Source organism: Cygnus atratus, chromosome 23 (assembly GCF_013377495.2).
Source record: "Cygnus atratus isolate AKBS03 ecotype Queensland, Australia chromosome 23, CAtr_DNAZoo_HiC_assembly, whole genome shotgun sequence".
NCBI classification, from domain to species: domain Eukaryota; kingdom Metazoa; phylum Chordata; class Aves; order Anseriformes; family Anatidae; genus Cygnus; species Cygnus atratus.
Genome location: NC_066384.1, coordinates 1,638,042 through 1,650,707, shown reverse-complemented (window position 1 = coordinate 1,650,707; position 12,666 = coordinate 1,638,042). Strand labels below are relative to the sequence as shown.

The 12,666-nt window shown below is 44.0% G+C and overlaps 1 protein-coding gene across 1 annotated transcript in view; it reads left to right on the top strand.

Annotated features, from left to right (window-relative positions):
• CSMD2 (CUB and Sushi multiple domains 2) overlaps window positions 1–12,666 on the top strand; it is a 290,461-nt gene that overhangs the window by 186,630 nt on the left and 91,165 nt on the right. The window contains exons 21-25 of the mRNA XM_035562044.1: window positions 2,143–2,331; window positions 6,303–6,472; window positions 8,370–8,526; window positions 8,915–9,106; window positions 10,460–10,586. Coding sequence (XP_035417937.1) covers window positions 2,143–2,331; window positions 6,303–6,472; window positions 8,370–8,526; window positions 8,915–9,106; window positions 10,460–10,586 — 835 coding nt within the window. The remainder of the gene's footprint in view (window positions 1–2,142; window positions 2,332–6,302; window positions 6,473–8,369; window positions 8,527–8,914; window positions 9,107–10,459; window positions 10,587–12,666) is intronic.

The following is a 12,666-nucleotide window of genomic DNA, read 5'->3' as shown; positions in this document are numbered from 1 at the left end:
CCTTGAGCCCCAGTAGATGGCTGGATTGGACCCACTGGAATTATATACCATTACAAAGGTGTTATCCTCTCCCTCCTCACCCAGTGTTCTTTATTTCTCTGTTTATGGACAGAGCTTCAGTTCTTCTTTCCTTGGGGTATCTCCAAGAGGCCATCCCTCTTTGCTCCAGATTCCTGCCTTCTCTGTATGTCAGAGGAAAATAGAGCAGATAGAGCATTTCCATTTCCAACCTGGGAAGCTGGGACAGATGGGAAATTTTGGAAGGCAGCTTTGGGCAATCTGGACTTCTTGGATAAGGAGCAAAGCAGAACCGGTCACTTCCATTGTACGTCTGGTCCTGTTTTATGTTTTTTTCTTTGGTTCTGTGCTCCTGTTGGATGCTCACCCAGTGACCCAGCCTCTGCACGTGGCTTCAGCCTGTCCTAGATGTAACACGTGCCACATGTAACCCAGGCCAGGTTTCCACGAGCCCACTGGCATTGCTGGGAAGCTGGAAAAAGTATTTTCTTGCTGGGCCTTCTCTAACTGACCTCCTAATAGCAAATTAAAGCAGACTTCCTGGTGCAAATAGCAGGGCATCAAGCGATACAGGTTTTTGTTGATGGCAGAAGCCCTTTTTGCCCCAGCTGTGCCAATGAAGATCTGGCTGTGCACCAGCACCTGAGAGAGAGAGCTTTTGCCATGAGCATTTCCAATAAGTCAGAGGCTTGGGATGGAGACACGGGAGAGAGAGAAGCACAGGTCTAGAGGTGAGAATGGAGCCAAGGTCTCCAAAGCTCAGTCTGATGACAGCAGGTTTCAACTGTTTGTTTGTACAAAATACTGGTTTCTTCAAGTTTGGATTCTCAGAAGTTGTCAATGAAGAGCAGCGTGTGCATGAGGAGAGAGAATCAAATAAAGGCACGGTTGCTTATGCAAAACAGATCATCACGCTTGCAAATGCCTTGCTTGGGTGATCTCTGGTTGAAGGCTGTGAGGTGTTGAACTGTGTCCTTTACCCCGAAGTCCTACAAATGACTGCTGAAGTGTTTGCCTGTGCACACGTTTCAGAAAATGTAATCTTTGCTGCCTGAGTGCCCTGACAAGCCATTCTGTAAAACAATCAGGTAACGGACAAAAGCTTATCATATTGTTACTGTTCTTTTCTATATCTCAGGATACATTTTAGTCCTGAGGGCAACTGCTGCAATTTCGGCCTGCTGGTAAGGAAGAGAAATGACCATTTTTATTGTGGAGCTCAGTCTGATTTGTCTTTGAGGGACAGAGCTGTTGCCATAGATGCAAATAAAACCTGCTGCACTCAGATCTGGTTTCCAATACCTTTGTCTGGCCTCTGAAGTCAGCGATTCAGAGATGATGTTCTGTGGAAACTAGACAGAAAATTTCCAATTAACTTCCATTTTGATGGGGAAAAATACCTTTTTGTCTAAAACAAATTGCCTCAAATTATCTAATTATAGCTGCTATTTTCAATGTATTTTGGGACTTCTTTCCTTTCTTGGAAAATGAAAATGGGAGTCTGTTATATTTTTAGCTTCCTTTATATATATAAGCACATACTTCGTATTCTGCACTTCTGTTATTTGTTCAAAAAATAGCTCTCAAAAAAGGTTTCATTTTAAATGGTTTGTGACCAAAGACATACATTTGGCTCTTTTCCATAACGCTCCATGACCTTTCATTTAGTAGCAGCTTAAATGTTCTCTTGCATTCCCCAAGCAGGATGCTGTGTTCATTCATTTTCAGGATTAGTAATGGAGAGGCAACCAGAAATCCCATCCGGATCAATTCATCTTCATTTTACCAGGGAGAGGATGACAAATTTCCATCGTGTTTGGCCACCACTGGTGTCACTTTCTTGTTTGGCTGACAACAGTGACAGAAAACAAGGCCTGTTGTATTTTGAGCTGGTTTAAATCAATATCCTGGTGACACCCCAAGGGTTGTGTATGGAGAGTGAGACTCAAGCTGGTCTTTGTGGTCAAAGAGGTCGTACATCTCACATGGATGCTTCTTTTTCAGACCTACACTGCAGCTGGCTTGAAACTCAAAGCTCCCCCCTCGTCCTTAAGTTCACGGCTGGGGAGAAAGGGCTGTGAGGTGTCACCCTGCCATGCCATACGCGTCTTTGTCCCCCTGCAGAATACGACTTGGAGCCCTGCGATGAGCCAGAGGTCCCGGCCTACAGCATCAGGAAGGGCCTGCAGTTCGGCGTGGGCGACGTCCTCACCTTCTCCTGCTTCCCCGGGTACCGGCTGGAGGGCGCGTCGCGCATCACCTGCCTCGGGGGGCGGCGGCGTGTGTGGAGTTCGCCTCTGCCAAGGTGTGTTGGTAGGTGGTCATGTGCTTTCATTTTGCTTGGTTGGTTTCGCTGTGCTGGATCGTTTAGTCGGGCAGGGATGTGCGGCACACGCCAGGGGGATGCCTCGGGGGCAGCATCCTTCAGTTTACAGGCCGGGTGGTGAGGAGATGGGGAGCTGGCACAAATTCAGCCCCCCTGGCTCAGTGTGGGGAGGGCAGGGATGGGCAGAGGGGCTGCAGTCCTATCCCACATTGGAGCATGAGGAGTGCCCTGCAGTTGGGGTCCCATGTCAGCAGAAGCCCCCTGTCTCTGCAGCCCATTCACAGCGCTGTGGTCGAGCCCGGGTGATCATACAAGTGAATGAGTCACAAACTATGGGAGATACGTCATCCTTTTGGGGATAGGTTCTGTAAAACAGCCTGGTTTTAGGGCCATCCTCCCTTCAAATCCATGTGCTATAAAACTTAATAGTCCAGAGATGAAAGCTGCTTCTGTGTAGGTGATCTTAAGGAATGCAAATTTCACATTAGTGCGGATGTCCCTGGAAAACTCCCTGTAGCTCTTACTTTTTCCTTATTCTGCAGAGGTTTCCAGCACGATACACCTTGCATTTCTCTTTCTCCTAACCATTGTACCTTTTTTGCAATTGCTCTGGCAATTATTTATACTAATAAATAAATCTAGAGATACAGGAGAGGAAGAAGTCATCTGCAACACTGAGCAAGTTTCTGGCTGTCATCCCTAATGCAGATGGGCTCCAGACAGCCTTGTCTGGTGAGGTCTGCAGGTCAGCCCCCTGCCCAGCCCGCAGAGACCCCTCCAAGCACAGCGGCTCACAAAAAAGAGCAGAAGCGGCAGTGTGCCACAGTGAGAAAGCAGAAAGGAAGAAGAATCACCACTGCCTCAGGCCTTTGCAAAAGGAAGATTAACGTATTTCTGGTTTTGTTGTATGTTTAGTAAGGGGGAAAATATTCAGTACTCTGCTGCTGCCTGGGTCACCCACAGAAGGATTCATTCAGACCAGATAGACCAGATCTCTTACCTGTTTTCACTCTGGCAGAGCCCGCTAGGTAGATTTTCTTTATGTGCAACCTTCACAAAGAAGGCATCCCAGCAAGAGCCAGGCTACTTTCTCAGTCTGTTGAGCTTTGCTGTTGACTCCTGCCATGCTGAATGCATTTCCCAGCACTGTTTAATGCCTAGGTCTCAGGGTTGCGTCATCCTGCTGTGACAAGCAGCCTCTTCAGGGCATGAATAATAATCAGGTTGCAGAGAAAGCTCATCAAGGGAATAGAAATCAAAAAGAATCATAACATAGCTTAAATCTGATCCTCAGACATCCCTAAATGGACACAATGGCTTCCATTTTCCCAGTTCCCTACTGTAGATGGCTTTGAATTAGCATGTGGGTTTTATAATAACGGATCGAATTTCCCATCTGGTGATGTGCACAGAACTCTGGTAGCAGGGTGACAGCTTTTTCCATGATGCCCGCAGTGCACATTCAAGCCTGTGTGCTTGCCCTGTTAAAAAGGATACAGATGGAAACTGGGGACATAGCCCCTCAGATCACAGATGTGTTTTTGCCAGAGAGCCCAGACACTTTATATTCAGTTCCTGTTCTAGATGGATCTGTATAACAGCAAGGGTGATCTTGTCCCTTGGCCAGCCCGTCTCTCCAGGGCAGGAATGCCTCCCCGCTGACTGCTGCTTTCGGACCAGGTGCCAAGTGCTGATGTCCCCAGCATCATCCCGGGTAATCTGTGCTAAAGGGAAAGTCATCCTTTCCGTAGAGGCCAAGAGGGGAAGGAGAAAGTCACCTCAGAAGTACCTCCTCTCCCCACGTCTGCTGCTGGCTCCTTATTTTGCCTTCATCTTTTATCGGGAGGACCAGCAGAGGTAGCAGAGTCGGTGCGGAAAGCTGCGCATGCACCATGATGGTTTCCCTGAGATCCAGCAGCTTTGTATGCTGCGAAGGACCCGTGGAGATGAGGCAGAGCTAGCTAATCAGAAAAGCTGTTTTCAGGGCAAGTTGGAACAAATCTGCCCAGTTGTGCATACAAAACACTGGGACTCAAAGGAGAAGCAAGCCAATGTTTTACAGCTGAAAATCTTTCAGGGTAAATTGGCCAAGAAAATGACGACTCATGGTTTGCTCATGTGGGAGCTAATCATGGAGTAACAAAAAATCCTAAACGTAGAGTGGTTGCAGGATATATTTGTATATGCTAGGGGATTGTATGTCTATGTAGCAAACGGGCTGCAGTGGCTCTAGCAGGGCTCAGATGCTCAGACAAGACAGTCACTGCTGGCAAGAGGTGTCCTCGAAGGAGGACACACATCGTTGGGATGCCATTTTGCAAGTAGGCCCTCAAGCTGTATCTGAGTGTTGCAAACTTTTGCTTCCTCCCGTAGATACCAGCAGGTAAGAGCTAATTTTCATATTGTCCCATGAGCTCTGGGAAAGCTCAGTGCTATCACAGTACTACTGCTGCTTGCAATCAGATGCACTTGAATATCTGTTCGCTATATCATGTAGTGAGGACTGCATGTCCTCGCTACAAGCATTCCTATTATACTCACTGTGGCATGTTCATAGGAGAAAGAGATAGTGTCTTTAAAAGCTTGCAACTGAAGTACATAAAATAGGCGAATGTTCGTTCTTTCTATTTCCTGGAAGCCTTAAACCCAGATCTCATGAGATTCGAGATCGATTGAATCTCCAAAGCTGTCATTCTCCTCCTTCTCTAAGGAAGATCACTCTGCCTAGTTTTGTGTCTTACAAATCTTCCGACTTCAAATGACTCAAAAACAAATGTTGTTCACACTACCCAGAGCAGAAAAGCAGAGAAGCCTTACTAGAGGAATGTAATAGAATAGGGACAGGCGAGGGACAGATCGTAGTGAATAACAGAGAGAAGGGAGTCTTTTTTTTTTTTTTCCTCTTTCAGAACTATAGCAGTTTATAACCTGTAACGGAACATAAACTCCCCCTCAGAAATGAGAGAAACAATTGCAGTAACATATACTACCCCTACCCTTCCAGTTCCCTGAGCAAGAGGTTGACAGGGATTCCTGCAGCAGCATCTCCTTCTCCGTCCCCAATCCCTAGTATTTTGAACAAGAAAGGTCAATTCTTTCTATGCCACAGAAAAACCCGAGCCCATTGTGGGATTTTGAGTGACATGTTGGGAGGAAACAAACATGTAAATTAGAGCTAGTTTCTGAAACAGAGGGGCAAAAGGATTTCCAGTTTTCTCTCTTTTTCTAGTGGGAATGGATGTAATTGTTAGCTGCAAAGCTGGGAAGAAAAACAAAAGCAGGAAGCAAGGGGCAAGAGGTCCTTTAAAATATTGTCAGATGATGAACTCAAGAGCCAAGGGCAGAATTAACAACAAACAAAAGGAAATGTCAAATTTTGCCCTTTTAGTTTTCAGGAAATTGTTTTGGGGAAGATTTTCAAATTCACACATAGCTTTATCGTTTGTAATTATTTTAGAGTTTCACTGAGCATTTCTTTCTGCACGGAGATCTACACTTGAAACACACAGGTACCAGCAGCCAGCTGTGTGCTGTGCTGACTGTTAAAAGAATGCCATTACAATTTTTATTTCCCATGTTAATGTAAAAGTTGTAAAGGTATTTGTCTAAACAGCATGGCAAAAGACTTTTTCAGTCTAATAATATTATTTTAATTTCCTTCTGGTTCATGGATCAGAAAGGATCACAAACACACATGCTTTTGAGCAGGTGGTGGCTTTCCATGGATTTTGACTTTCTGTGACGCAGTTTCCCTATCTGTACAAGGAGAGGATGTTAATCTGTTGTAAAACACCTGAGGTTTAAGCATGATAGAGGTGCTAGTAAGTGCTGGGGTTTGTTTCTTTGTTTTTTTCACTAACTACACTTGGAAATAGAGTTCATGGATATGTTAGCAGATGGGTATAGAAAGGAGCGAGCGTCTGTGGTTATTAAAATGTGGTTTTGTGTCTTTATATAGCTGAATGTGGCTCATCTGTAACTGGAACCCAAGGTGTTCTGTTATCCCCCAACTATCCAATAAACTATAACAACAACCACGAGTGCATCTACTCCATCCAGACGCAGCCAGGAAAGGGGATCCAGCTGAAAGCCAGGACTTTTGAACTGGAAGCAGGAGATGTCCTCAAGGTAATTCTTTTGTCTCTACCAGTGAAGGGTAGTGCTGTAATGAGAGCAAGATCTGAAAGGGAGGTGATATCCTAAAATTTTAACAGAGCTATCTGTGACTAATCTCTGGAAAATGCCACCCAGGCAGTGCCAGCAGTGCAGTGGTAATCTCTGGAAGTGTCTCATACTAGGAATTGGACTGACATACCCCCAAAAGTCCTTCATATGGCTTTCGTAGCCAGGAGTCACTGCTGTGTCACTAAGTGCCTGACATGGCTGCTTTGAAGACAGCAGCAAGATTTCCTGGATCAGACTGTTCCTAAGGCTAGGCAGCTGAGCTAGGATATTATCTGTGGGTATTCCCTCTAGTGCTAGAACAAGGTAGAAAGCTGATATAGCTGTGAAACAATATATTCTAGCCCAGGGAAACTGTCTGATCAGCGTGCGTCACTGCTGGGCATTAGTTGGCTGCGTTTAAAACATATTCTATAATTTCAGGGAATGAGCACCTCTGAACTTCACGTGCTCATGTCAGTCCCTGGCAGCAGCACTAAGGCAGTAGTGAACATCCTGTGCTCTTCAGCCTAGGTGATTGTTTGAGGCTTCACTCTGCTGATGAGTGTATAAACAAATTCTGTATGCTGTAAAAATGTGGATATCTTTGCTGTGTTGGTATACCTTCTGCTGTCGTCTTCCCTAAGATGCAGGGAAGGCTTCAGTCTTTGTTACACATATTGTGCCTTATTGTTTAGGTTACCAAGCATCTGTCTTAAACAGCAAAAGTAGTGGAAAGAGCCCATATGGACTGAGAGAGGCTACTTTTATTTTTAGAGAGAAATACTTGGCCTCTGAGAGTGAGTAGATAGGCAAAGACAGGCTTTAACCCATCATCTTCAAATACCACACAGAGCTACAGAAAGTACACCAACTGTGCGGAAATACGCATTAATTTGGGTAAATAATTTAATAGATTTACTGGAATGCCGGAGATCTTCCCTTTGTAGCTAGACTTCAGTTTTTAATCTGCACAGTTGTACAGTGGGAACTGTTGACACATGAGGGAGTGGGAGGTTTGTAGCATTATTTTTGTGTTTCTAGGAACCAAGCCTGAATCCCCTGCAAAGCGGGTTCATTTAAATTCAAGCTCTTCAGCATTCCCGTACTCAGATTAATCTGCATTTACAAGTTTCAGGACTCTATATGGAAGGAGACAAATCCAGGCTGAGTTTCTATTAATCACAAAGAAACAGTTTTGTAGGAAGCATTAATATTACAAGATGTGTGCTGCTGTGCTAAACCATCTTCTCAGAGAATGCCTCCGTCCTTCTTTAAGTGCCATACTTCTGCACTGTGAGATAGGTGTAATCCACATATTTTCAACTCAAAGGATTACTAGAAAGAGAGAGATTTCCTGCTAATGCAAAGAATATACTTGTGAAAGAAATTTTCTCTTAACAGGTTTGTCATCAACTTCTCTTCTACTCCTGAGGAAAGTTACTGTCAATCTCTATTAGTGAGAAGTTGCCCTTTATCCTCATAAGAGAATCATCCTATCCAAAAGAAAAAAATCTATTTTTTTTTAAATAATAGTGGGGTCAAGACAGATCCATGAGTCACTCTAGGAACAAAGTGTTTTTCCCAGTAGCTGTGTTGCAGCTTTGGAAAGAGAGTTTAGTTCAGAATACATGGCCCTGAGTGCGGTATAAGCTCAGGTGTAAGGGGAGGGATGCGTATCCTCCAGGGCATGAATCCTGCTCCTCAAACAAACAGCATCATCAACTCTCATCGAGTCAGACTCTTAATGGGAATAATTTCACTGGCTCCAAATGAGCTGTCCCTATTCTCAGTCATGGAGGATTTGACCCCTCAAGTAGCAAATAAAGGATGTTTTCCAGTATGTGTTTCTTGTTCCTCCCAGGTCTATGATGGCAGCAATAGCTCTGCTCGCCTGCTGGGTTCCTTTAGTCGCTCTGAAATGCTTGGCACCAGCATAAACAGCACTTCCAGCAGCATGTGGCTTGAGTTCATCACCAACAACGAGAACACGAGTAAAGGCTTTGAGCTGCAGTTTTCTAGTAAGTCTTGGGCCCATATGCCTGTGAGATGGGAATCTGAGGTGTAGTTGTGTATTTTTGTTACAGTTGCATGAGTAGAGCAAACGGTCCTTTCTGTAAAGATCTTGGGGTCTAAAGAGGAAGCAGAGTGGGGGAGATGAATTATGCCAGCAAGCCTGTTCTGTTGTGAATGAGGCAGTGGTGATACAGAAACTTCTACTTGCAGCTGAGATATGAGATCCCTGGGATCTCTTTCCAATCTCAATCAAAAAATACAATTCTCCATATGGTGTTTCTTTTCTCCAACAGAGCATTTTTCTTAAGAGGAAAACAGTTAATATAATCTTGTGCTAATGGCTTCTGGCTGTTAAATATATGAGGAAAGCTGATGCTGTTTCTCCTGCTCCAGGTTTTGAACTCATCAAATGCGAGGACCCTGGCATCCCGCAGTTTGGCTACAAGGTCCATGATGAAGGACACTTCGCTGGCAGCTCTGTATCCTTTAATTGCGACCCTGGCTATACACTGCGAGGCAGCAGGGTGCTGGTCTGTCTGACTGGAGAGCGGAGAGCTTGGGATCAGCCCCTGCCAACCTGTGTAGGTGAGACAACTCTTGCTTTTAACAACTCCTCTAACAAGTGCTTTGCTCGTGGGCATTGCACTGAGTGCCCTTTCTTTCTCTTTAGCTAATACATGTGACGTTATCTCTGGTATTAATTGCAGCCATCTACATCAAAAAAGATATTGATAAGGATCCTGTGTAAGACATCTTCAGATTGAGAGCACTGATAGCTGCAAAACTTCTACAAGCAGTTTTAACATGAAACACTGTGCTCTGAGCACAGATTTGACAAGGTTTTGTGCTTCACTGCAAGGAGACTACTGCTTTCTCAGTCCATGTCCTTTCACTTGTACGTGTTAAATAGAGTGGCACTTTCTGATAATGGCAGACTTCAACGTGCGTCCTGGCATTTGACAGTTCAAAGTCATGTTTATTTGAGAGCTACATGACATCTGATCCCAGTTTCTCAGACATTTTAATTCCCTTAGTCTTCTCTTCGTTAAGTCCTGAGTTCCCCTTTACCTATAACTCTCCAGCAGATTATCTTTTTGCATGGAAAATTCTTTTATTAAATTTTGTATATCTAAATGAAATGCTGTTGGTTTGTTACATGACAGCGACATGCCTAGCTAGTGTTTCCCAGGGCATGTTCAAGTTCTTAGAGACTTATGTCTCTGATCTCAGCAACCAGCAGGCTGCTTTCTTTGTCGTAAGTGGTGTGCTCAGACATTGGCATTCTGAATTCTCCCAGAAGTTAGAACCTTTATGCCACAAGTCTGATGAATTTTAGCCTTGCTTGTTGAGGTGAAAAGACAGATTTCTGTGATTTATCCATCTTCCTAACCTTTACCCTATTAGCCGAATATACACGTTGACTAGTCATGTCTGCATATACTAGTCATAGTCTGCATGAACATGTGGAAACTTACAGAATTTTAATGGACATATTCTGAAAACATATTCAAAAATCCTCTCACTGAGGTTCATGTAGCAGACATACATATATTGGCTTGTTCCCTTTATCACATTCATGAATCGTTAAGACTTCTTGCAGATGCAAGGAGAAGAATTGAGCTCTTTCACCCCAAGCATGAATCAGGGAAAGCCAGGATGCTGCCAGGCTCTGTCTTTATTCACTATGAAGCCAAAAAGGTGGAGGGAAGCTTTGACAACATGTCAGATTTTAGGAACATGCAGAGAAGTGCAGTTATTCTGCTGACTCACTGTTTTAGCTGAATTAAAAGACTCTCCTTATCTTTGGCTAGTAAGCTCTAAGAATCTCTTCAGATGGGAAGAAATTCTCTGTTGTATCGATAGGATGACAGTTGCATTGTTGCCAAGAGCCAGCCATAATATGTCATGAATCTTCTCACCAACCCATATGTTTTTCAGCTGAGTGTGGGGGTACTATCAAAGGAGAGTCGTCAGGACGGATACTGTCTCCTGGATACCCCACACCCTACGATCATAATCTGAATTGCATTTGGACAATAGAGGCAGAAGCTGGCTGCACAATAGGGTGAGTTGAAGGTCTTCGCTCCTGGTTTTTACAGTTTTTGTTTGTTTCTGCATTTCTTCTTCAGAGTGGTGATGGTTTACTCAGTGCTTTCATGACCTGAGGTCAGAGAGGTTTAGTAATGTCTTGTCATTGGGTTTCCAAATTCTTCAGGTACCACAAAGGATAGTGGAAGGCAATTATGGATTTGGTTCATCTCTCATTCATGCTGCCAGAGTGAATTAACACCAAAGCAGATGAGCTCTGTCAAGTTGTTTGTGAGAATGAGCGAACTGTCAGGCATGGGGGTCCCCAGATGCAAGTGAACGGCTGGAAAAATGAGACCACAACACCTAGCTTTCATCTTCTAATTTTATTGTTTTGTGTAGGTTTTAGTAATAAAAATAAATCTAGAATTAAAAATAATATTAAAAAGGGAATTTTAGAAGATAAAATGCAGTTATTCTCCCGAAGGAAAAGCTCAAGATTGTTTCTAAACATCTGGTCTGTACAGAGACCCAAGACTGGTTTTTCTTCCCACTCCTCTGACTTCTGTTGTTGTTCTGGTTTTACTTTCCTGTTGGAAAATGGCAATTTGAAAGGTAATTTGTTTATAAGTTATGTGAGTTTGGCAGTTAGGTAGGCATGGTACTGAGAACATTTGGCTTGTAAAGTTAGTGCAGTCACCAGCAGAATCCAAGCAGTTTTCTACTCCGTGATGCTTCATCTGTGATCCCTGCCGCTTGCCACTGTTCCCACGCTGCAATGTGCCCTGAGCCCTGCCAAGCCATTCCTGCACTGCTCTGCATGTACCTTTGTATTTTAGGCCAGCCAAAGCCATCTTCAACAGAAAACAACTGTACTGGCAAGTAAAGTTTTTGCTAATTGATGGGTCTTGGGGGGAAGAAGGGTAGATTTTAAGGTTTATTCAACAAAAATCCTCTTCTCCCAGGATCTCCCCATCATCCTTTCTAATGCTTGTTACCTGGTGCATGAGCCCTATTTCTGTGCTGGCCTGAGCCCTGTTGCTGTTCTGGTCCTGCACTCATTCATCTCCACCATAGATTCCTTGCTGCATCAGCACCCATCTTCTCTTCACTGGAGACAGTTAATCATGTTGAGCTCTATGGTGCTTTTAGTCGATGGATTTATGTGGGGGATAGGCTTGGTCCAATATTTTCATTTTTCTGTAAAGCAGAAATTCGCTCCCTTAGGTCTGCTTATCAGTACGGTTCAATAGTGGATGGTTTCTGATATGGACGTAGAAGAAAGAGCATAGCCAGTGCAGCTTAATTCCTGCACAAGCAACTTCCAGTTGAATTCTCCTCTTTTTTTCATTCTTCTCTAGGAGATCCTGAAGATTTGTGTAGGACAAAGTAGGCATGAAACCCTGTCCTCTGTTCCTCCCCCAAAGTGTAGGAGATTGCCTCATCCAAAGACTGCTTCAGCAAATGAACTTTACCCACACTTTACTCACATGCATAATCCTAGCCACTTCTCTGAGAGTACACAAATGAGCAGAACTATAGGCTCATGTTTGCAGGATCAGCCAGAGGCTTGGAAGGGGCCATGACTGAAATGAAACGATGCCAGGCAATAGTATGGTAATACACCTTGTGACCCTTCCTTTGTCATTAGAGATGAAAGCTCTCTTCTTCTCTTCCTTATTTGGCAGCTCAAACAGAACAGATGATCTCTGGGTAGTTGAGAGAGCACATTTTCAGCAAGTTCATTTTTATGGTAATCCATTGGAAAAATAATCCTCTTCACGCATGATGCAATTGTATAAAGCCCTCATTTATAACTTACATTAAAATTAATCACCAAAGCTTTTTGAATAAAGCTGTATCTGCACAGAAGGAGGGGAAGGAAAGGAAGGAGAGAGAGGCAGAAAAATCAGTCTGTCCATTATTGCCATGAAACTTAAAGGGTTGTACTTTGAGAGAGGATTAATCATGTGCATGTGCAAACACAAGCATGCACGCGCACACAAAATTGCAACTGAAGTGACTTGCCTGCAAGACTAGGGAGAGAAATAGGATGGAGAAGCAGGAGGGTGTGCTGGAAAATGAATGGCATTGCCTTCAAGTCCTGCTTGCAGAGC